Below are 25,405 nucleotides of genomic sequence, written 5' to 3' on the forward strand. Positions count from 1 at the left end.
CAATGGTTTGTCTGTCACCGTGCTGTGAATTTGGGTAGAAAAGTGACCTAGCTTTATTTAAAAAAATAAGATTATACATATATATGGCTGTATAAACCTTTCTCACTTGATACTTTTTATTCCTAAGAGATATAGTGTCATGGCCTTTGAATCAGTCTTTGCTTTATACCAATAGACATGAACTTTCAAAATCTTTTTGTGAAAAGTAAATTACCTTTGAGAGTGAGAGAGGCTATTTAGGGTGTTTGATGCGAGTACATAAAAAGTCACTTGGATTTATGAGGAATTATTGCCCTGGAATTTAAGGGGACAGGAATTAATCTGATATACTAGGTGCTGGTTTGCATTGCCTGAGGTGGTATTCCTAAATTCCGAGACAACATGGTTTTGGCATGAATTCAGTGGTTGACACGGTGATATGCAAGGGATCGTGTAATTTCCCTTTATCATTCTGGTTTCAAGTGTTCATAGTTGGAATGATTTACTAGGATTCCAATTCCCTTTATAATTAGTAGGCATGCCTGAGCCCACCGGGTTTTATTCAGAGCCCATTGAAGCTAATGGAGGGGAAAAAAAATGTCTCTTTGTCCTCATTTGGCATTGGCTCAAGCTCTTTGTGGCTGAATCTGATGGCTTCATCAAAATCCACTTAACCTTCCAGGGATGAGTGTGTGACTGCTCGGGTCATTCTGGAGCTTCATGGGTTTTCTGGGAAGGGCTTGACCACTTTTCCTCGTTATTCTTTTTATTACCAATCTAGGTGAAAGGAGCAATTTGAAAAGTAGCAAAAGCCACTGTGATATCTTGTATGGTCTCTAATAATATGTGGTCCAACCTCAGCATCTTTTGGGCAACACAGGATTCATATAGTTAAAACTTTGTGTAACAGAGACTTTCTGTAACTTTCTGACATGTTTGTTTTCTTTTTTCCCAATTTTGAAAGTCCCTGAGGTTAAAAACCAAACCACATGCTGGTTGTCCATTCCTCTAGGGCAAAATTGAGGGGAACAGATCTCTCACACCTTTTCATTGGGCTGATGTACTGAGTTAGGATGCTGCAAATAATTGCCTGTGAGACAACTGGACTTTGCATTTCTTGGGATGGAGGCCCTGGCCATGGATCTTCTGAAGATATATTCCTGGTCCCTTTGATAAGAGCTAGTAGCAGGGAAAGCTACTTCCACCATTGAGGGGTACATTTTCAAAGCAATGTGCAGGCTTTGGTGTGTGACACCATTAAATGTTAACGTGCGTTTTCAAACAAGGAGCCTCAAGGATAGAGGTAACTCTTTGATCTTTAAAAAGCTTGCCACATAGGGGAGTGAGTTTGAATGTGTACTTATGTGTGCGAACACTTGCAGGTAATTAGATTTTAGTTTCAGGGCTGCAGGACTCTGCAGAAACGATTCAGATTTCAAAAGGCTCAAAATAAACATCAATTCCTATTTATCTCAAGGGATTTAGAGGGGCATAAAATAAACTTTTAATGGCTTGAGCCATGCTTTATTAATTGCTTTGTTGAAGAGATAAAACCTGTGGGAGTTTGTGTATTAAAATGGGACGTGAACCAGCAGAAATCTAAGCAGGATCTGAAATTGGTTTAAAGAGAGTAAGAAAATACACAGTTGAGCTTTCCTCTGCATTTAAAAGATTATTACCCTAATATACACAGATTCTTTGTTTTTAAGGAAGCATGCCTGGATTGAGCCATAATTATATGTGAAAGCATTTGAGCTAGTCATTCAGTATTGAAGGAGTAGGATCTGTCTAAACAAAGTGACAAGCAATTAGGGAGCCTGGGGGAGTTGTATGTTTGTCATATCTGAAAATAAAGTTATCAAATTATTACTCAAATTGTTCCACATCTGACAGTTGTGTCTACAAAGGCTCCGTACAGTAACTTTGCAAAGATGGCTCTGTTTTGTATATTATTTTTGACAGGGGGCAGTGGAACATAGGGGCTTTGTAGGTTTTTTTTTTTTTGTTTGTTTGTTTTATCAAGACTTTTATTTTCCATAAGCAAAGTCCATCACAAGGAGGACTACTGATAGAAGGTGAACCTATTTCCTTGTTGGGTGAAAAATGGCCTCTTTAGACAAAATAAAAGGTATCTGACTGCTGGAGTTCTGGTGGCTTTTAAACTGATACATTAATCAATGCTTTAAATCGAAATTGCCATCTTGTTGAATTTCCCCTTTTTGTTTTTTTTAGTTGCTTTAGTTTTCACTGTGTTTTTTAACATGAAGAATGCCTGGTTTTATTTAATCCCTTGTGAAAGCAGTACTGCACTGCGATCTTTAGCGTATTTTACCTCTAAATTCTGTTATTAACGTTTGTGAGCTTGCTGCAGAATGAATTTTGCAAAACCCTGGCATGAATAGTCCTGCTATGTTCTGGTTACGTCCTTTTCCCTTCTTTTTCTATTATACTGTACGTGCATAGGTTATGAGAGTTTTCTCCCCCACCGTCTGGTCCTCTTGTATTCTGTGTTAAATCCAGGAGAGCCACTGGTCATCTTTCTCTTTGAAAATGTCTTTGTTGCAGGAAAAACTATATGGGATCAAATTATCATGATAATTAGCAGATATGTTTATATCAAGTCTGTATCTTTGCATGCAAAACTTCTAGTTGATTTTGAACAGGACTGGGAAGTGAGCCACTAACCCCAGATGTGACAAGTGTGGCCTTGACACCACCATTCTATAGCTGGCTTGTAAGATTTCCGCTAAGGAAAAAACCCTCATTCTTTGGGATTGTCAAAGGCATTCCTAGGTTCATACAGATTTTCCTGGATGCTGAATTAAAAAGCATCATCAGTGGATGGAAGGGAACATGTATGCTGAACCAATTAATAATAGATAATATAAATATTATCCATTTTTAATGGATCTTTTGGGGCATATTTGTTTTCTAAAGCATCTTCAGTATTGATTGAGAAGGATACTGTTTCTGCATACAAATAAAGCTCAGTTTTTGGTAGTCCCTGCAGGTCCTGAGTAGCTCTGCATTTTCATCCACAGTCCTCAGCTTTTCCTCTGTACCCTCAAGCAGCTGCATAGCTCTCACCCTTGCTTGCTACGAGAGTGAGAAATACCTTTTCCTCAAAATGTTGCTTTCCTGACAAATGAGGGCAGGAAATAATACATTTGAAAAGTTGAGCTCAGCAAGGCTCAAATCATGAATGGGTCTGTGACTGAACTACTGATTAAAAACATCTCTACCGGTTCATTATCTGGACCACAAGCTCATCCTTACTAACAGCTCTAGGACTGTATTTGAGGGTGGGTGGATGGATAGGGCACCACTGGGAAGGATGATGCTGCCATCACCCTCATGGTGTGCCCCAGTCTTCTGACTGCTTGCTGGGGAGTCCTCTCTCCTCGTGTTTGCTAACGTCTTCTAGTATGCTTGCATAATGTCAGTGGGTGGGTCAGGAAATACCTTCCACTTACAAGAAAATTTGAGGATAGAGATGCAGAAGTGAGTCTGAAGTCATGGGCCAGAACTATAGCGATCTGAAGGTTGAGGATTGTGATCATTTAGCACCATGGATCTTGTTCAGAGCATGGGATTGAAGCCTAACATAGCATAAGATTGCAGCAAAGACTATAGCATGAGGGTCTCGATACTGATTCCCCAAATAATCATGGTTAGTTAGAGAAAAAAAAATCAAAATTTGTGTACAAACTCTCTTGCTTATTTGACAAGGTGTTCTATCTAAGAGATCTATAGGTTTCTTTTCTCCTGCAGCACTAAAAATCCCACTGTGACTGATGAAGAGAGAAGATCCTGCCCTGAAAAATGCCTGACAGAAAAGTTTCATCTTTAAACTGACATCAAAGCTGCATTCACCTTGCTTAAGAATGGGAATTTTTAACTTTTTTTTCAATCCAGTCCCTTATCTAAACCATTAACTTGCATAGAAAAGTCTTAAAAATTGGTGTTTTGGGGCTAAATAAGGCGGTTTTGTTGGAGGTTATTGAGACATGAAATGATTACTTATCATCCCTTGAAATGACGTTACATTTAAATGCAATGGTACATGGGCACTTTCTACTACCTTCATCTCTGTTAATCCTTGCTCACAGCCTGCAAATTGAACATTCTTTCAGCCTTATGGGATGCACTGAAATTCTCAGAGTTATAATTGCTTTTCAGTATGCCATCCTGCATCTTACACAATTTGAAGTGGTTCTCTTCCAAACAGAAAATATTTAGTGAACCCCATGCTGTGTATTTTTTACCCTTTAATCAGTTTTATCCATGAGTTCACCAAAGATTAAAAGGAAAAATAAAAATTGAATTCACTTGACCGTGATTGATTTGAAAATTCAAGGGACAACCTCTTGGTTATTGATGGCTTTTAAATTGCTGTGCATTGTTACCTGGCTATGCCTGTGAAATTCATCAGTATTCCACACCTTTCTCGCTGCTTCTGTTGTTTGCTTCGAGATAGCAGCTGTAAATTTAGATGTACACAAAATAAACTTAGCAGACAAGATATGGCTTTGTCTGAAAGTCTTTGCAATGACTGCCTGTATGAATGAGCCCTTTTCCATAGAGGTCCATAGGAAAACCAGAGCAGAAAAATCTTGTTTGAGAATGAGAAAGATGAGGCCTGATCAAGTTTCTCAGGTGACGGAAGCTGCCCAACTTCATTGCCCTTCTGAAGTGGTGGCTGGGTTGAAGACAGAGAGAATGGGAATGGGGCATCGCACTGATGAAGATACTCATGGGTCTTGCTCCAAGGTGGGGATATAGCACTGCAAAGAAACTGAGAGTATGTGAACCATAGTACTGTGCTGGGGAAGCACAGACAAGAACTTTATAATGGCATAATTCTCCCTTAACTTTCCTTTTTACATTCATCCTTGAAATCATGGAAATCAGGGTCAAGTGTGAATCCTCAAAAGAAAACCCACCATGGAAATCAGATTCTTGGTTTTGTTCTCTAAGGTACCCTTACTAAAACACTGCACCTCCACAAAGGCAGGGTAAGGTAGTAGGAGTCCTCCCTTAAGGGTCTGGGCTTACGTGTCTGTGATCGCAGGTGTGATGGTGATAAGCAGTTGGTGTTGAGATGTTCCACTGAAGATTACAGCAGTGCTGCTGCAAGCATGCTGAATTTGAAGGTCGCTAAAGGTGTGGGGAATAGCATAGATGTCCATCTGTATGAAAGACTCATGCAGTTTGGAGAAGGAGTCAGAACTATGTTTCTGTCCCACTGGGCTGAATATCAGGCGGTGGAAGGTGGTATGGCTCTACTTAGATTACTGAAGCTATTCTGTTTCCAAATTGGACTAGAAAATGGTTTTATTTTTCCCCAACGGTGTTAGTTACACGAGATGACCAACTCCCCCCCACCCCTGCAAATAAAGCACTTGTGTTTCCTTAATTGGTTTTCATGTTCCAGTCAGCATGGTAACCTGTTTGCTGCTGCTGCTGTTGTGCAGAAAGCTGTTCTTTATTTCTCTCCTGGTTGTTGGGTTTGTTTTTTCTGTTGTTAATAAACCTTATTCTCATTGAAAGAGGTATTTACGTTCCCATTTAAAAAAATGTATTTAGACAACTTGGAAAAACTGTTTCACCAATGAATTCCTGAACAATCTTAACACTGAGTAACATCAGCAGAAAATCTGCCTTACTCCCTCTGTATTTTAATTTTATGTTGGTGATTGCCTGTACTGAACTCAGCCCAGCTGCCTTGTGTTCTTCTGTTTTTCTTCTAATAATAAGCCTGGCAGCCTGGCTGATGGGTGCAGATACATTAACGTTATTTTTCTGCAAATCCAGTGTTGTTTTAATTGTACATATTACAATATTTTAAAGCAAATGCTGTTCTGTTTTTTGGACTCCATGGTTTAATTGATGGAGTTCTGAACTCCTTCAGCAATGACCTCTGGTGAACAGGGCATGCTGCAGCAAAGTCTGATGCTTTTGAAGGACACCAAGTTTATGATGTTTTTGTGAGTGCTGATACAAGTTCCGAAACTTTAAAAGGCAGTCTTGATCTTTGGAATATATCAACTACTTTGTTTGAAATGCACAAGTACCAAGTCTTATGTAGGCTAGGATAAAAAGGCTGTGTGTGATGCTGTCTGCCCACAGCAAAGGGCCTCTATGTTCTTGGATTGTATTTTTCATAACGTAGCAAAAACTGCCCTGTGCTAACAAAATCATTTGCCTGTGTTTTCCTGTACAGAAAGGCAATCTCTGGATATATTGCCCTGCCATGGATTGAAGGGTTTTATACTGTCTGTCCACTAAAGTGTGTTACATATCAAAAGGGCAAACTTCAGATATAAAAGTTGTTCCATCCACTGGGTCAGCTTTGTATGTTTCTGATCTCAGGTCAAAGATCAGAGAACTCTTAAATTAGCAGGATCTCACAAATGCATATGGAAAAGGCAAATAGGCATAAGAAGCATTATATTCTGAGTAGAAAGCAGTAAGAACCCCTGACAACTGCTGTTACATCTGCTGAGAGTAAATCGCAGCTTTGGACAAGATACGCTTTTGCAGGCTTGTTCATTGCGATATAAATGTTGACAAGCTGAGTGTCATGGTTTAATCCCAGCCGGCAACTAGGACCACGCAGCTGCTTGCTCGCTTCTCCCCCCAGCCCGACAGTGAGATGGGGAGAAGAATTGGAAAAATAAAGAAAACCTGTGGGTTGACATAAAGACAATTTAATAAGTCGAGTAAAAGCCATGCACGCAAGCAAAGCAAAACGAGGAATTCATGCAGTACTTCCCATCGGCAGGCAGGTGTTCAGCCATCCCCAGGAAAGCAGGGCTCCATCAGGTGTAACGGTTACTTGGGAAGACAAACGGCCATGACTCTGAACATCCCCCCCACTTCCTTTTTCTTCCCCAGTTTTGTATGCTGAGCATGATGTCATATGGCAAGGAAATATCCCTTTGGTCAGTTGGGGTCAGCTGTCCCAGCTATGTTTCGTCCCAGCTTCTTGTGCACTCCCAGCCCGCTTGCTGGCAGGGCTGTGTGAGGAGCAGAAAAGGCCTTGACTGCTTAGCAACAGCTAAAAACATTAAGTGTGCCATTAACACCACTCCCATCCCAAATCCAAATCACAGCACCATACCAAGAGCCAGCAAGAAAGTCAGCTCCATCCTAGCTGAAACCACGACATTCTCCGTCCCTTGTTCTGTACCATTTATGTTATGCTCAGATCCCACGCTATCCAATACATCCTCATTAACCACCTGCCCCCGCTCCCATCCTATGATATAATACAATACACAGATATCATTCCCTTAGTCTATGGACCACGCCTCTAAAATGTCAGTTGAGTCCATTTAGTCCATGACTTTGGGCTCCATCTGTGATAACAGTCTGTCAGGGCAGGAGAGATGATGTGTGGTGTTGAATTGTTGCATGTGTGTCTGGAGCTCACAGCTGGTGTATCTGGTGTGGCCAGTGCCCACAGTCTGTGGGTTGAAGATGTCAATCTTGAGAAAGTTGACAGATGCCAGTTGTTGATGCGTTCCGCGCTTCACTTGGTTTCATCAAAGTCCAAAATTCTTCATAAATTTGAGCGATTCTCACTATAATACTATATACATAGAGCAACCGTAGTAGTGATGACATGTAGTGGTAACTTATCAATTAACATAATGCAATTTGAATTAAATTGCAGTTGGCTATTCTCACCCCAAATCAAATCCCCTTGAGGTACACATTGGACTTCCCCATCCCGCTGTGGCAGGGGGAAGAAGAGAGTGAGAGGCTGCGTGGTCCTGGTTGCTGGCTGGGGCTAGACCGTGACACTGAGTCACCGCATCCTTTAGATGTGGTCCTTTTTTCTTTTCTATGTAGAAATAACAATGATTTCAGCAATTGTGGAAACCTTAGAGAATCCTCTTAGTCAGTGGATTTCTGTGATGGATTTGCTGTTCGTTGGCAACAGCTCATTCCTGTCATTGAAAAAAAGTCTCTCATCTAATGAAAAGCATATACTATAAGATAAAGTGATGAGTGCCTTCATTTTGTAGATGCAGACATTATGACTCACCTAAATGGCATGGACTGTGACAGAGTCAGAATTTGAAAACATTTTTCCTTAAACATAAGACCATTTTTCTTGATAATTGGCCTTGTCTGATGTTGTTTGACCCTCTTGAAACAAGTATTGCTTGTGTGTATTAGTTTACTGGAGCTGTGTTGATGGTTACTTGAAATTCATATTTTGGCTTCATAAACCCAGGTGTCACGTCATTGCTCTGTTCCTCAAATTTGACTCCGACTTCATTATTGTGAGTAGGAGTTACACAGCCGACATGCTTGCTTCAGTACAAAAATAAGACCCACTATTGCATCAGAGCTTTTTGAGAGGCCCTTGCATTATTAAAAATCAGACTTGACCACTTTTTGTGAGACGAGGTTACGTGGGATGCTCTATAAATGCACTGATTAATACTTTTACATCAAGATTTACTGACATATGTAAGAACGCTTATGGAATTTACAGTCATTTAGGAAGAGTTCATGATTAGCTTAACTAGAGATGTTTACTTGCAGCATAGCGAACAGAGAAAAAGGAACATTGTTGTGTTGTTAAGTACTTTCTCTAGTGTCTTATATCTTGAAAAATACGGCATGCCTTTCAGTTAACAGATGGAGTTCACAGCTGTGCATATGAGTGTAGCCAGTCTCTAGGGGAAAAAAAAAAAAAAAAAAAAAAAAAGGGAAAAAAAGAAGGAATTTCTCTTTACAGAAAAACAGTTCTTTTTTTTTTTTCCCTCCTCATCTTTCCAAGAATCACTTACTATATATATATATCCGTGGTAGTAGAACTACTGTATGTGGTAGAGCTGGTGAGATGCTTTGTGTTAGGAACTCTTGGTATGGAAATAATCTCTCGGTCTCCTCCAAATCTGTAGCCGTACTCTCTGTTACTGCATTTCCTGTGTCTTTTGTGTTTTTTTTTTCTTTTTTTCCACTCATAGAAGCTTCTCCTTCTCCCATACGCGTACACCTCATTGGACTGTAAAGTTGGAAGGTTAATTTCCACAGGAAGTCCCAATATTTATTTCTTGTCTTTACAAAGGAAAATTGTAGCTACAGAAGGCAGGAGAAAAACAGATGAAGTGGAAGGCATCAGTTGTCACTCCTGAGCATTGTTAGAGGCATGGTACAAAGTGCATGGTTTACGTCTTTAAAACAAAGTATGCCATTAAGTGGGTAATGCTAAGAGGAATTTTATCTAGCCTATAAATACCAGTGAATCTTTTCAACTTCAAATCCCAGTACGGAGACAATTTACAGTTGCAATCAAAATGATGCACACAATTTAACTTCAGCACCATCTGTAACTCTGCTGGTATTTTAATAATGAATAAAATTATATCTTGGCAACAAAAGTCCCACTTAAATAAAATACCTTTAAGTTCCAAGCAGAGCCTCCAAGAGGAAGCTACAAGGCCTGTGATTTACCCTGAAATCTCCTTCATGCTAGCTACAAAATATATATATCTACATTTGAATAGCAAGCTTGTGGACAAAAGGTCTGTGGGATTCTATGAAGCCCTCGTTAAACTACCTCTGAAGCTCAGGGACTGTGAAGAGGCAAGGTTTTGCACAGCTGGTGACGGGCACTCCTGCCCTCATTGCACAACTTGTGTCTGGTTCAGCAGAGACGTATGAGCAAGGTCTAATCCTGGAGCTCTTTGCTGACGTGCCAACCCCTGTGTAGTTGAAGAAAAGCACCTACAGGAGGCAGTTATCTTCCCTTAAAGAGCCTTTTATTACAGTGGGATGATGCAGGAGGCATGTCACGTCCTCTTCTGAATTTGTCTTTTGGACTCCGTTGTGAGACCTACCCACACCAGTTTCTGAGTTATAATTTTCTCTTCTTTTTGAAGAATTTTTGAGCCCTCCAATTTGTATACTTTGCAAAAAGGAGGCACTTTTTGCTCTGTAATAATTTGCATGCTGGGTCCTTTTCTCTACCCTCCCTTCAGCTCCGTTGGTGAGTGATACTAGTCCCATGTTCCTACTCTGGGTACTGCTGTCTTGCAGTATTTATGACTATTTCATGAGGCTGATGCTCACTAGTAGAGGAGCTGCAGCACAGACCACAGTCTTACTGTGGCTTGTCAAATACTTTCCATTTATGGTGATATCAGATTGTTGGCGTAAGTATGGTACTACTTATACCGATAAAAGATCCTGACTAACAATATACTGACAGGTAGAAGTAATGTGAGCTTCACAGTCCAAGATTTTCTGCACATTTGTCTCAGTGAAGGTACAGCGTGACTAAAAGCAGTTCAGATCTGATGTATGGGAAATCTATGGAGCCCGGGGATTGGTGATCTTTCACTGATCGTGTCCTCTTCACCAAAGCTTTCATTAAGGAAATGTTAGTGACCTTTCCGGATGGCCTTCACATGTGGAAATCAATATGTTCTGTCCCACTGACTCCTTCAAGTGGACAAGGAAAATAGCAGCAGGACAGGTTTGTTAACACATCTCAGTCATGGCTGGTAATGACCCTGCCTCTGTTCCAGAGATTGATCCTCTTCAAAGGACAGGGTGAAAGAAACTCTAGTGTGATCATGATGGGTTTTTGGGTTTCATGGCTTCCTAAAAATCTTGTGTCCACTAATCAGAAATCTTCTAAATTCATATTGGTTGCTGCCACTGAATGCTATCTCAAGCTTGAAGAAGTTATAAATGGCATCATACCATGCCCACCAACGCTGATGTAAAACATGTACTAGAAGAATTAGTAAAGTTGGACTGAATCTGTGATTTCTATGCAAACTCAATTTTGGTAATATATTAGCTGTGTTTCAGAAGCCTGCTGTGCTTCATAAGTGCTTGAAATCCTGTTTTTTGAGTACTTGGCTACATTTTTCTCAGTAATTTTTTCATACTTGTCACAGGTGTTAAAGGCCTTGACAAAAGATAGAGCTTAATCAGATATTTGGGCAAAAGACCTTTTTTGAAGTTCACTATTTTATGGACTATTAGCTAAAGCTGGTGTTATCTGTCATGTTTCAAAGGAGCCCAAGTGTTTTAGTGTCTAAATCTCACTTGGGTGCTTTTAAATTGATAACATTTATTTATTTTTTTTTTTTTAAAGAAATGGTTTTGGACAAAATTAAAGCACATGGGATAAGGGGGAGAGAAGATTTTATTGTTTTTACTTGCAGGGCAATTAAAGCTACAAGAAAGGAATCCAAAATAATAAGTCACATAACTTCATAATAGGTCAGTGAGTTTCTCTTTTTTTTTTTTTTTTGTTAATTTATCATGATTTTCTAAAAACAAAAAGTGGATAAAAATCAGAAAAACCGAGTTGATATGGGTAAATATTTTTCATTTCAGGAGCAAGACTGCTGATGACGGTAACAATACACACGACACTGTAAATGCTATCCATAATTGCCTGTTTCTCAAAAGTCAGCACAGTCAAGGTCAGCATCCATTTCTCAAATGCAAGTCAACATCTGTGGTGCTATATGATTTGCATGAAGAAGCTTATAGGTACAACTAGACACCCTTTTTTTTTTTTTTTTCTAGTTATCTGGTTGGCAAGGAAACATAAGATAAAACAACTGGCCAGTAAATGCTTTTCTTTGCGAATATCCAGATATTTTAAATGATTCTGTAGTGTGGAATTTTATTTGTTAGAAACAATGTTTTTAATAGCCATATAATGAAGTTGACTCAAAGAAGCAAAGTTCTTGTTCTGACAGGCAAACTGCCAAGGCAAAGAGAGTAGGGGCAGAAACTAGAAACCTGGGAGCACCTAGAATTAAGGTCCATTTCTGTCACACCAAGTGAGGGAGATAAGTCTCTTGAAATGTGCGTGCTGGGACTGTATGGTGGGAATCAGGATACATTGGCTTTGCTTTTGGATTTACCATGGGTCTTCTCCCACCTTGCATAAGCAGAAAACGTTTCATCTCTGTCTTGTCTGCACTCATCACAAAAGGAAATATGATAATAACATCCTTTCTTAGAGAGTTTTGTAATCTTGAGAGGTGTGCATTGAGTGGGTGGTTTGGTGGTTGCGGTTGCTTTTTTGATTCTGCATTCTCATGCCTATGGAATGAGCCTCACTGTATGTGCAGATCCTGCCTTTTTGAAGCCCGTGGCCTGTTTCAGCTAAGTTTTACAAAGAGATATCAGTCTCTGACAGGGGATGTATCAGAGCTTTTCTGCATATAATCTGGATTGTTATGCTTGTACAAGTTGACTGTTGCGTCTCAAGTACTTTACTGTACTGTACTTTGAAATTTCATTTGGCACGTAAGAGCTGTGCCATGTCCTGCACTGTAGGTCTACACGTGTAGAGCTGTCAGGTTCAGCTTCCAGTGTTGCAAGGTTAGTTTTGACAGAGGGAAGGGCAGAAAAGTGACCTTGCAGCTCATCAGAGTGTCCATTCAAAAATCAGCTTCACTTGGAGGAAATTCCTGCTTGCACTCTAAAGTCGATTGATCATTACTTTCTTACCTGTTGGAAGTTGGACTGCATTGGTCCTGGTGCTTTCAGAACTATCTTCAAATTGTTAATACTGTCCTAAATCCTGAAGTTTTATAATTACATGTTTTTATAGTTAGATATGAATTCGGGAAAAGGATTTCTGGCAGTAGTGGGGTTTTCGTAGAGGAAAACCAGATAAAGATCACAGAATTTGGTCTGAAAATGATATTGTAATGCTGTAGCGGCAGAGATCCAGGTGAGTGTGTCTGGGGACAGAAGCAAAGGATGTGGAAATGTAGACAAAGCATTAGAGGAGTTAGAGACAAAGTTAGAGGGAGGTAATTGTCACTTCCCAGGCTGGAGCCTCCAGAGATCACCGGGAAAACCTTAAGCGCGTTGCTCTGAAATGGTTTACACTTGCTGCTGTGCTGAGACACCTGGTGTCCCGTAGGTATCCAATCATACCCTCGGGGAACAGTGAGGAGCCAGAGATCGGCAATGTGACTCTTGCGGACCACAGGCTGATGTGCGGAGCTCTCTCGTGGTCCGGGAGCAAGCACAGGAAAACTGAGGAGAGCCAGCATTCTAAACACTATTGAAATTAGAAGCTCTTTATTTAATTGTTTCCAACTTCAGGTTTTAAGCGTCGCTAAATAGTCATGTAGATCTGTTGCTAAGACCTTGAACCACCTTTTGAGAGGTTCCCAACCCTTCTGTTGGGTTTTATAGAATGCAGAACTTTGTGTGAGTTTGGTGCCCTGATGTACTTGCTGTTTGAGATCTTTGTTTAAATCACTGTTCCGGTCACCAGTGACAGTGAATTTATTTTCAGAGCCGTATTTTAATTTACAGATTTTCTTTTACGTGCAGACAGAACAATTATGGCCTGACCTCATGCTGTAGCAGGGGGCATAGCACTCCACAGACCTTTCTGCATTGCAGTCAGTTCTCTTTGAGATTTAAAGGCTGTAAGTGATAGAGAATCTGCTCAGGACCTTGGTAACTTGTTTTCTTGGCCAATTATCCTCATGGTCAAAACATCAGTGGCATACTTGTCCTTAATTTGTCTAACTCACCATCAGCAAAAAAGCCTAATAAGATCTGTAACTGAAGAGGCAGAAAGGATTTCGTACTTAAGTTTGCATTTTGAGGTCCATCAGTCAATGCAATGATATGAATTATATTGATTGCTGATTTTTCATGTAGAGCTGTATTTTGATTACAAAAGTGTCTGGGCTGTTCTAGAGAGTCATTGCAGAAAGAGGTGAGAAATATTTTAATACAATCTGGCTCATTATGGGAAAGGTATCACCGAATTTTGGGTCAGTCCTAAATTTGCTGTCATAACTATAAAGTAATTTTTGCTTCCATTCCTTGCCTTTTGTAGTCCTGAAATATCATTAATGCATTACTCCCTGCTCACCCCCCCTCCTCCCATCCTTGCAAATTGTATATTTACTCTGTGAGTGCGAGAACACTGTGGTGCCTGAGATCCTGCTAACCTGCAGGACTTTTCCAGTAATTAGATCCATGTTTGCTCCATGGGAGATTCAATTAAAAATGAGAGGGTTTTATTATTATTATTCCCTACTGAAACCCTGCACTATGTTCTTGAGTGTGTATGTGACAGCATTGTAACGAGCAAACTTACTTCACCAAATTTCATCCTTATTCAAACATTATGGGTCAAAAATTCAACTTGAGCGTTACCCTAGCCCATCTGTTCTCAGATAAGAATGTGAAAGTAAGAGCGGAAAGACGTAGTAGACTACTCATTTGAGCGAACATAATTAATTTGGCTGTGTATAGGTGGGTGAGCCAGGGGAAGAAATGAAGGAAGTGTTCAGGTTTTGTAATTAGAGTGCAGCATAGGACTCTTGTGAAGCATGAGACATGCTTTCACATGTTGCAAAAGGCCAGGTGGCACATCCTTGTGTGTCACTTCCATATGGAAGTATGAAGTTCTAACTCCTACATTACGTATCTGCTCTGTGGACAGACTTTACTGAACACAACACCTGGAGTGTTCTCTAAAGCCTGCCAGGGCATTACTACATTCTTCTGGTGGCTTTTGCAACAAGAGTCATTACCTTCTTTAACTGGAGGGTAGATCATCAAATTTCATTCACTGAAAGGAAAACATTTTCTAGCTTTTCAAGTATTTGATGTCTTAACAACAGCTCCCATCCAGTTGCCATCCCACCAGACTGTCATTCTGGAGGGTAAATTTCAGCCTCGCACGTGAATTCATGCACAAGTGTGCTTTTTCTGCAGTCTCTCTCTACTAAGTAGAAACAAACACCACCTTGAGATAGCACGAGTTGGCATATTTGTTGCTCATGTGATGACCTGTTTATGTTCTGTTTTTTTGCTTTTTTTTAGATAATTGTGATGATGCATTGGTATCTCCCTTACCTTCGACAGCCCTTACCAGTTCCTCTGAGCTCTTCAGTACTCACAGTCCCAGCTTTGCAAAGCTCAACAGGCGAGATGGTAAGGTTGCAGTATGAAATGCCTAAACTATTCTTTTTATTCACATTTACAAAGAATAACTTTCTATGCTGTTTGTGTGCAGTGCATTCAGAGCCAAGTTGAATAGAGCTGTTAATTTATGCTTCTGTGAGAGCTCTATTTAAGAGCAATTCATAGAATCATAGAATTCCTTCCTTTATTATAGAAAACTTGTATTAAATTTGAAGCTCTCCACTTCTTTTGTAGAAACATCCTGAAGGAAGTTCAGATAGTCTTTCCTTTTGAAGACTGCACATATTCTTTAGAGCTTGAAGGTCATTAGGCTTGAGGCCCCGTACTAAAATGTAGGTGTTTTTTAAAGCTAGTAGCAACTAGATGTTAATGTTCCAGTGGAACTGTGCAATGATTACATAAATCAGCAGAAATAGTGAAAATGAATGAAAAAATTTTACACATATTTGCCATGAAGAATGTTTGAGTCCCAGATAATGAGCTCACACATGAGATAAAGCTACTAGGATCAAACTTAGTACCAGAAAAGAGAAGCTGGCAGTATCAAGGGCATTGGACACCGCGTTGCAAAAGTGGGTTGTTGGCTCCCATCTTCTTCCCAAGTTAGACCCTCTAAAAGAGGAAAGCCTTGTATTATCAGATTACGTATGATTTTCATTATAAGAAACACTAGAAAGTATACTACTAGGAAAAAGTTTTTAATTGAAAATAAATGAGAATTTTCCTAATTAAAAAATCTCTGAAATGTCTGTTTTAATCAAACACTGTTTGATAAATCTATAGAAAGCCAGTAAAGGTCTGTCTCTTAGATGCTTGTTGGTAATGATAAGGAGTTGCCAGGTTATTAGGGAAGTGTTAGATGGGAGTTACTATATCATATTTAAACTCCTGAACTAGGGTTCCTCAGCAAGTAAAAGGTCATATGGTAGCTGCTCAACAAAAAAAAAATTGTGATCATTGAGGCTATTTGAGTTTTCCCTGCCTTTGTCTTCAACTGTTAGCTGGGATGGTGAATAGATGTTCTTGTGTGATTTTTACAAATAGCTCTAATGACTAATTTTATTTGCCGAAAAGAGGAAGAGATTCATGCTCAATATTATTTCAAGGCAAGCTCTTGCTGTACTGTATTTTAAAGTGGTATTAAAAAAAGTCTAAAATAAATTGACAATGATTGCAATTTAAGGGCAGAAAATGAAATAGGTCTTATTTAGCTGTGCCAGAGTAGTTTTGCCATGTAATAGGGGGGTAAGAGATTCCAGCTTTTAGACCTACAGTATTGTATCGGCAAGGTCCATGCTATCCTTTGGCACAAATCATGGGAAGAGGAAGACAGAGCATTGAAACTGAGCCCTAAGCATGGAAGTTGTTTCAGCAACATTTTTTTTTTCATGTTTTGAAGGCTTATGTGATAACTGAGGAGCTAAGCCCAACACAGAGAGCTAGAAGCCAAGCTCTATCTTGCTTAATTCTTTTGTTGCACAGACTTTTGCAGAAATGCACAGATGTAGTGCCAGCAGAATTCATATAGGAACTTCATCTCAGAGTGGAGGAACAAGCAATGGTAGATGGTGGCTGAAGGAGCTTTCTTTGGCTGGCACTTGAATACAAACAGTAGATATCTTTACAAGAAATAATATTCACTAAAAAGGACCGTGCCATGGCTTTCTAATAATGTTGGAGTGTTTCGATGAGTTGGCTTAGCTTTGTTTGTAATTAATAAGACAGTGCTGCAAGTAACAGTGCCTCCAGGTAGAAAGAGAGATAAATCTATTTGTTAATGTAAATATGAATGCAACAGGTAAAGACGAATTTATAAAATACAGTCCAGACCTACATCAATAGAAAGTTCTAATTCATCAAGTTGATTCAGTAATAGATAACAATAACTAAAAGGCTGTTGTTTAAAAAAAGGCCTGCAGCAGTGAAATGTGCCATTAGAAAAAACTACCACACAAACTACCCATAAGTAAAGCTTTGTGTGAACTGCTGAAAGTGCTCAATTAAAATGCTGATAAATACGTACTGATAATAGTAAAGCAGTTAGTATAATTCTGATAAATATGATTCTGAGGTATGAAATATTTTACTTACCCATGGGAGAGATTAATCGGCTTTTTTGTTTATAGTAAATAAATAATGAAAAAGAATAAGAAAATTGCTGCAATATGACTGTATCAACTAAGCTTTTTCAGTTCTCTATTAGCTCTCAGCCTGAGTAGTCAGTATAGGCAATTATGTATGGGAATATAAAACATATATAATGTCAAAAAGAATTTGTTTTATGGCCAGGAAGTGTTTGATCTGGGCATTAAATTAAAATTCTGCAGCAGGGAAACACTTAGTTGCAGCAGGAAGCCCAAGAGTTTGTAGCACAATATAAAGCCATTTGAGCTGTTTGTAAGGCACTGTAGGGTGGAAACAGGCATTCCCTTTGCTCCGTATTAATAAACTACAAATAAGTATGGGCATCCTGAACAGCCCTGTGGAACATCAAGGAGCATTGACTGCGTAACACTGGGCTTAAATGCAATTTTTGTAACAATTACGGCAAAGTGTACAAATGGTCTGTAAAAGAAAAAGGTATTTGATCCTATTTCTTGGAGTCGTATGGGTGTCCAACAGAGAAGCCATCTGATCTTTGTTCTTCTCATATTTCTATCATTATGATTTGTTGCCATGGAGAATATGAACAATATATCAGGTTCCTGTGGTACTGTTTCTCCACTAGGGCATTTTCTCCATACCGTGTTGAACCTCTACCTTGAAATGATCCACAGAAAGTGCAAAATGTGTGAACTGTGAGGAATGACAGTGTAGTGCAACGCGCAGAATCCTATGAATGCCAGTGGGAATCTGGTGGGCAGCATGGGGAAATTCTATGCCCCTCAGACATGATATTCTGAAGTGCCAAGCATGTGTTGACTTGGTTGAGCATCCTCTCTCTCTTATTTTCTTGTGAGAGAGGAAGTGTGTCATCTTCATACGTTAGTACTTTTCACATTACACCTACCGGATCTGTATGTTTGTTTTTAGGTAATCAGAGATACATTTTCATCTGTTTTATGTTTATGCCACACTATTAGTAAAAGGTGTATGGTTCTCTTCAATTTCCTTGTGCCCAACTGCAGGAAAACAGTGTCAAGGTTATGCTTGTATCTGTTCAAAGGAGTTGACGTCCTGTAAATATTGTGTCTTCAGTAGCCCTTGTTGTTGCCTATTAAAGCCTTCACATCCTGCGTTCTTGTCTCTTGTCTTGGGTCTGCCCTGACAAACATTCCCCAGGGTGAGCATCACTGGTGTGTAGAGGAGCAAATGGCTGTAAAAGAGTTACTATACTTTGGATGTGCTTTTTGGTACTTACTAAAAGAAATATATGGGGCGGGGTGTTGATACACTATAGGGAATGATGTGCATAGAAGAAATGTGCAGATGCAGATCATGCTGGAAAAAGATGCCAGTATCCTTTGTGCCACTTGCTCTGTATAACAGGGCAAACATGGAGGAAAAAGCACATTTATTGATTTCTGGCACTCACAGCAGTATTTGGTGAGGATTTGGGAAACCCACAAAAGTGAGCAGAAGTTATGTGTTTGCTCTACTAAAGTGAGAGGGGCCCAATGGGAAAAGCTTTAGTTCTGCCCTCAGTCACGCAGCCAGCGCAGCTTTGCTGTTGCAGGGATTTTAGCTGCTGTTCTTACAAGTCAGTAGAACTACTGTCCCTCTGTGGAAACCGTAATGGTGGAAGGTTTGGGAGTGGGAAATACAGTGGATTTTTTCCCCGTGGGAAAAGGTGTATGAAGCTGCTGCTGTTCCGTAACCGATAACATCTCTCTTGCAAGACCAGCTTCTGAAGAGGTGACGCTATGAGCAGGTGTCACTGCCGTGTCATGCAGTGCTTATGTCTAAAGAGTGACATTCCCAACAGACAAATGTGCTCGTGTGAAGAGATATGCAGTGCAGAGATGCCATGTAATCTGCGATTTGAGAGCTTAAGCTCAACACAGATCTCCCAAATTTCTATTCAGTGCGTATCGTTTGTTTGACTGACTTTGAAACTGTAAGCCTGTGGTGCCATGCTCAAACTGGAAAACAGCAGTGCATAGTAAAGCCAAATACTTTTGTGGAAAGCATATCACCTTTCTTCCACTTCCATCAGCAGAGGGGAGAGAACATAAACTACACAGAGTAGATGCTAGTTATGATCTTTAGCAAACTGCTGGAAAGTACTTGTGGTAATAAGCTTGGCTTAAGACGTTATGTATAAACTAGAACAGAGAAAGCAAAGATTTTTGTCTTTTTTTTTAACGGGAAACTCATCAAACAAATTACTTGTTATAAGTGATTTTCCTCCATCTAGCTGTTGCTGTTTGTGGAAAGATGAAATTGCCCATCTTTCTTTTAATATTTACTGAAAACATCTAGAATAAGATCTTTGGAGTATTGACGGGAACAACTTTGTGTCACAGGCCCACCAGAACTTCTGAACTGAACATCTATGTACCGACCATTCCTGAAATAAAACTGTAAACAAAGCGGCAACTATCATGTTCAGAGTCTATTTCAGATACTGGATATTACAATCCAAAGGAAGTTTTCCTTTGGCTCCTGTTTGTACATTAGTCACAATTCTGCGTAGGAGAAATAGGCAGCTTTTTGTCTTCGAAAACAGTTATATCGTTTATATCTTAAAAGCTAGACAGAAATATTCTTTATATGGCATTTAAGATGAAAAAAAAAAGGGCGGGGGGAGAAGAAACATTAGGATTTTTAACAGGAAGTACTATAGTTTTATATAAGCTATATATATGTATGGAGTTAAAAGAGAGCTATGAAGTAGTCAGAGAAGATTGAGTGGCGAAATTCCTAATATTCTCATTAGGTCTTTCATGGCATGCTCATAGGGGGGAGTATTCTATTTAAGGCAGGTAAAATAGTCACAATGACGATGAAGACTTCTATTGTGATTGAAAAGGGTAAAATAAAGCATGGCACGAGCAGGCAGTATGCATCGGATCGGTTATAAACTATTTTCCCTGGAGAGTTCTCATAGAGGAATGAAGGCTGAATCATCCAGGGGAGCAGGGACGATACTCAATGCTGGCTATAGAATAAACACACTTCTGTTTCAGGAATAGGACTAAATCCAATCTTAATGAACTGTAAGTAATGAAAATAATAACGCTTATCTTTTGACAAAGAAATTTCAGTCGTGAGTTAGAAAATACAACACAGTCCAGGCAAATCAAGAATTTTTTAAAGGGCAAAGTTATCGAAATTGAGTTGATATAAACAACATTTATTGATCTTTCAACTCAGTTCACTTCAATAAACTCTTCATAGAGCAGCTTTGAGACAGATCGAGTAATAAGATTAAAATATTATGGTAAATTCATCTATTTATAACCAAAGTTTAGTAATGATTTTTGTTTGGAAATGCATACTGGAATCATTCTTGTAGTTTACGTGAGGAATTATTAATGCTTTACTCTCAACTCTGTATTTCCCCCTTTCCTTCCCAATGTGATTGTGTTCACTGTAATCACTCAGAAGTGCTTTTGTAAACTTCACTAATAACGGCAAAACAAACAAGATGACGGGTTGCAGAAGCAGAGACAGCCTGAAAATTTGCTGCTTTGGATACTTTGTTAATGGCTTCTGCGTTCTTCATAGCTCCATTGTTCACTTATTTGTAAAGCTGAAGTGAACACTGGGTGTATACAGAGAATAAATGTGTGCAAGTAGAAACAAGTTAAAAAAAAAATAAGCACAGCCTATAATTTAAGGGTGTAAAAGAAAGCAAGAGAACTTAAAATAATGTATTCCAGGCTGGAAGGATTTGCCTTTTAACCATAAGCTCACATTTATTGTAGTGACTGAAGTGGTGAAATTCAAGCAGTGGTTGCAGTTCTGTGTCTCATTGGCTTGGCGTTACCACGGGCCTCTTCACCCTCTGAAAGAATCCAAGGGGCAGTACATAACTTCACTTTCAAAGCACAAACATGAATTACAATCTATCAGCTTCCATGTGGTCGTGACTTCTGAAGTCTCCATTCCTGAATGGGGAAGTGGATAATTTGCAACTTGTGTTTGTCCTTATGAAGATCTCGTTTGTTCTTTTGTTTAAGATAAAATACATGTTCACTTAACAAAGCATCTTGTGTAAAGAAGGGGCTGCTTTCCAGTGTGAAGGCAGTCCTTTTAGTTGTTCAATTGCATGGTCTCTAGCTTTACGGCGTATTATCTGAAGTGCATTTACAACCTCTAATTAAACCATTCTTCCAAATACTTAATAGGGCACAAAAAAGATAACTAACATTTTCACGCGTCTTTCAAAACATAGCAAAAAAGAAAATGTCAAAGCAAATTAGAAGTTAGAAATCGGCATTCCCAGATTTGCACAAGCATACGAATAGGGATAGATAAGTATTTTTTTTGTGACTGAGGATGTACTAACCTTACTGACAAAGAATAGATTTCCTCTAAAATTCTCAGAAATTCAAAAATCCTTTTAAACTTTAGGTTAATTAAGAAAACCTTAAGGAAGCGCACCCCATGTAGCATATTTCCTAATGCAAAATATGAACAAACAGCGGAATGTTCAGGCAGTCCACACCTCTGTGATGACCTGAAATAATAACATGGTGCTTTCTCAAGTGTAATTTCTTGTGCTGTCCTTGCCATCTAAATTTTCTTTGTCCAACCTCTTCCAGGAGCTGGTGGCTGGTCCCCGCTGGACTCAAATGAGCAGCAGTGGCTCCAGGTTGATCTGGGAGACAGAGTGGAGATTGTCGCGGTCGCTACCCAGGGCAGGTACGGGAGCTCAGACTGGGTGACCAGCTACACGCTGATGTTCAGCGACACCGGCCGCAACTGGAAACAGTACAGACAGGACGACACCATCTGGGTAGGTCCGAACTGCGGATGCCTTTGGCCCCATTTCTTTCTGGTTCGGGCTCATTTTGGCATTTGGAGAAACGGCTTCGGTTTCAGATCAGAGGAGTGCTCTACTGGTGAGAGAGCAGACCTGACCCGCCTCCACCAGGTGTTTTGATCTAAATGGGTTGTGTCACCGACTGTCTGTGTAATACAGGTTTAGGCCCTCAGGACTACATTGTTTTTCAGACTATGAGGATGCTCAGGGCACTCAAAATGACCTGCATGCTTCTGTGCCTGGTTGGCTTTGATTCAGGCACACCAGGGTAAATGGGGCTAATCACCTATGTAGTTTCTCCAGGAAATATGGAAATTAACTCTGCGTCTGATGCGCGCTTGCTGGCCAGAACAACAGAGCTCCTGCTGGGGCAGGTGGGTGGTAAATTGCTCCTTGGCTGGAGAAGGCTGGAGCTGCAGCATGAGTTGTAGGATGATTTAGCACGTCCGCTGAAAGTGCTCAAGGCTTTTCCTGAAATTTTAATGCAGACTTGACGCTTACTGTTTTGCACGTTCAATGTGTGGCCAGGCCAGGTGCTGTCAGTAGGAACCGCGTGTGGTAGCGATGCCCCTCATGTGCGGATGGAGGAGTCATCCTTTCATATGGAACATGTGAATTGTTAACAAATGGCAGCATCCTCTCCTTGCTATATTCTCTACTTCTGAGGAACAATAGCCTTGGTAGCGTGAGAGTATGTGGTGGTGAATGAAACATATTCTTCATGAAAATGAACATTGTAAGGGTGATCAAGTAGACTTCTGTTTTTTTCTCTTCCATTTTTCTTTGGTTAAATGTCACAGAAGCAGATTTTGCTTCCAGAACATAATGATTGTGAATGAGGAGAGTTGTGCAGCAGGAAGAGAGGAGAAGGGGTGCTGAATTTTTTCCCAAGAATGTTGCTGACAGAGGGAATGCATGTGCAGGGAGGTTAACATCTGTGGTTTTAAAATCCATTGCATTACTACTGTCTTTGTTTTATCATGGTTTGATTTAGGAAAAGCTAGTGGAAGTCCTTCTTCCTTTGGAAAGGCAGCTTTGGCCCCAAAATGGTCATAAAGTTATCAAGTGCGGCTCTGCTTCACCTGTTGCTTAAAGTTATATTAGGCTGGACTTGCTCCAGATACTACTTTTTATTTTATTTTTGTGTGTTTACTTTCTTTTCGGTGTTCAGTGCAATTTCATTCTGGACTGAATATAGTGATCATTTAATCTGGCTCTGGACTTCCACCTTTGGGACTCAGAAATTCAGAATTGAGATCTTTTTACAGACTTGGCGTCATTAAGTGCTTTCTTCCCTGAAAATATTATGTGCCTTGTTAAAATTTTATATTAAGACAAATTAATTTTTTATTACGTGTCTAACTTTTCAGCCCTTTCCTTTTTGGAAGTTCTTGACCTTTTATTTATTTTTGGTAATTTTTTTTTTTCTTAAAGGGAAACCTGAAAAGACAACACATAGAATTTACTGTAGCAAATCTTTGTTCCCTAAGGATCTAATTTCGTGAGTTTCTGATCTGGCATCTAACATTGCACAGAAGAATAAGAACAAGCCCAGCATGCATTTGACAGTGAATTAGGATTTATGAAGAACCTGAACTCTCTTGTTTTACTAAGTGATCAGGCATGAAAGTGATTCAGAGCAGACCCTGATGCAAGTTCTAAACCTTCAGTAGATCTGGAAGCTTGCATTCTGCAGGGGTGATTTTTGTAAGATTTTTCTAATGAAAACCACCATAGACTATAGAAGATAGTTTTGTATATAAGTAAGGAAAGATGAAATAGAATTTTGTTGTGGAAAAGGTAACACTGGGGAAAGGATTTAGCTATTCTTCCCCTCATATTAGTTTCTAAAAGACACCGTGACCATATGAGCCAGTAACATAATTCCAGTGCAGAAGAACGATTTGCTCCATGTCCCCAGGCAGAGGGCTTGAAGGGATTGTTAGGGTGCATCGCCAAACTTTGCCATTGGAATAATCTGATAGTGAAAATCCAAAGTGGGCTCATTTGACATTTCATTAGACTCTACAGTCCACCTAAACTGGCAAGTCTCGTTAACACCTATGAGCTTGTCTGCCTGCCCATGGAATGAATGAAGATTAAGAATTACTTCTGTACAATTTTTGTTCTAACTAAAGAGAAAGTTGATTCTTTTTTTTCCCTGGCAATTTTTGGATTTGTTCCACTGAATTAAATTAGATCTTGAAAGCCATTCAGAGCATCAAGAGGAAAGCCAAAGAGGCTTTCAGAAGCATGTATAGAATTATAATTTCAAATTTTGCAGTGTTTCTGTTTTATTGGTAGTAATCCGTTCCGTAGGCTTTTTTCTAAATAAGAAGGAAAATAGAAGTGTGCTGTCCAGCTGTATGTTGAAGGTTTTTCTATAAAAGGCAGAGCTTTGGATGAAATGAAAATATCTGGGCTGTTAAATAGCTCTAAGGGAAGTTCTACATTGCACGCCCCTTGGAAAACACCATCACCCTTGACTTGGGGGAGGGCAGCAGAGCGGACCATTTCACAGGGATAAGAAGGCAGCACCCCAGGGCAGCCTCCGCTGTCACAATCTGTGACAATGTACACTGTACCAATCTGCCACAAGATTGGTAATTTCAACCTTCAGAACCTGTAGTCCATTCTTTTTAGGGGTGCCAGGGTGGTCCGTCAGAGCAGGATTGAAGGTAGGAGTCTCCTCCATCAGGGCAAGTTGGCAAGTTACCGGTTACCTCTCATCCAGAGGGAGTGGAAGGGTTAAAATCTGGGTTCCTGTGGAAAATACACCACTTTATAAATCTCAGATGGGTGGGTGGGAAACACAACCTCCCTGCAGGCTTTAACTTTGAAGCTTTTTTTTCTCAGTCCTTGGGGCAGGGTTTTAGTATTCTCTACATCCCTCAGGACTTTATGTTTTTTTCAAGATTTCCTTTTTAAATTTTTGTGTATAGCTAAAAGGGCTAGAAGTTTACCTACTTCATTGCTTTTTGTTTCAGAAGGCTGTGCTGTTCCTAACTTAAGAAGTGGTCAACACTGGCTCGTAGCTCAGATGGGGCTGTGAAATCGAAATCATTGCCTGGAGATCATTAGATGACGTCTGCTGTATCAATATAAAATATTGATAGGCACTGGACCCGTCAGATCCGCCAATACAGCTTCTACTTTAGTAAAACTAGCTGGAAGTTTGTGCTTTGATGTATGAATATTACTGAATGTCTCACACCAATTGCTTATTGGTGACAATTTATCATTCATTTACAGTTGTTGAAAGGGGAGATTATGTATCAGTATAAGGGACCTATATAGTGTGGTGAATTCTTTTGCTTTTTTCTGAAGGCGATATAACTACATGGAGAACATTTGGCAGAATAACGATTACTGAATTGCTGAAAAGAAGGGTGTAAGAAGTACCTGGGTTTCAAGGCAAGCATTTGATTTCAGGTAGAAATTTGAGGTTTCACTTTGTTTAAATTTCTTTGCATTTCAGCAAAGAAAAATGAGATTTGGAAATTTCTTCTCCAGTATGTCTGTTAAGCTAAAACTGTC

General features: G+C 39.7%; 1 protein-coding gene across 1 annotated transcript in view; it reads left to right on the forward strand.

Moving 5' to 3' along the window:
- Positions 1-25,405, forward strand: part of CNTNAP5 (contactin associated protein family member 5) — a 298,702-nt gene that overhangs the window by 59,900 nt on the left and 213,397 nt on the right. Inside the window, exons 2-3 of the mRNA XM_063341381.1 lie at positions 14,836-14,946; positions 21,648-21,841. Coding sequence (XP_063197451.1) covers positions 14,836-14,946; positions 21,648-21,841 — 305 coding nt within the window. The remainder of the gene's footprint in view (positions 1-14,835; positions 14,947-21,647; positions 21,842-25,405) is intronic.

This window comes from Chroicocephalus ridibundus, chromosome 7 (genome assembly GCF_963924245.1).
Source record: "Chroicocephalus ridibundus chromosome 7, bChrRid1.1, whole genome shotgun sequence".
NCBI lineage: Eukaryota > Metazoa > Chordata > Aves > Charadriiformes > Laridae > Chroicocephalus > Chroicocephalus ridibundus.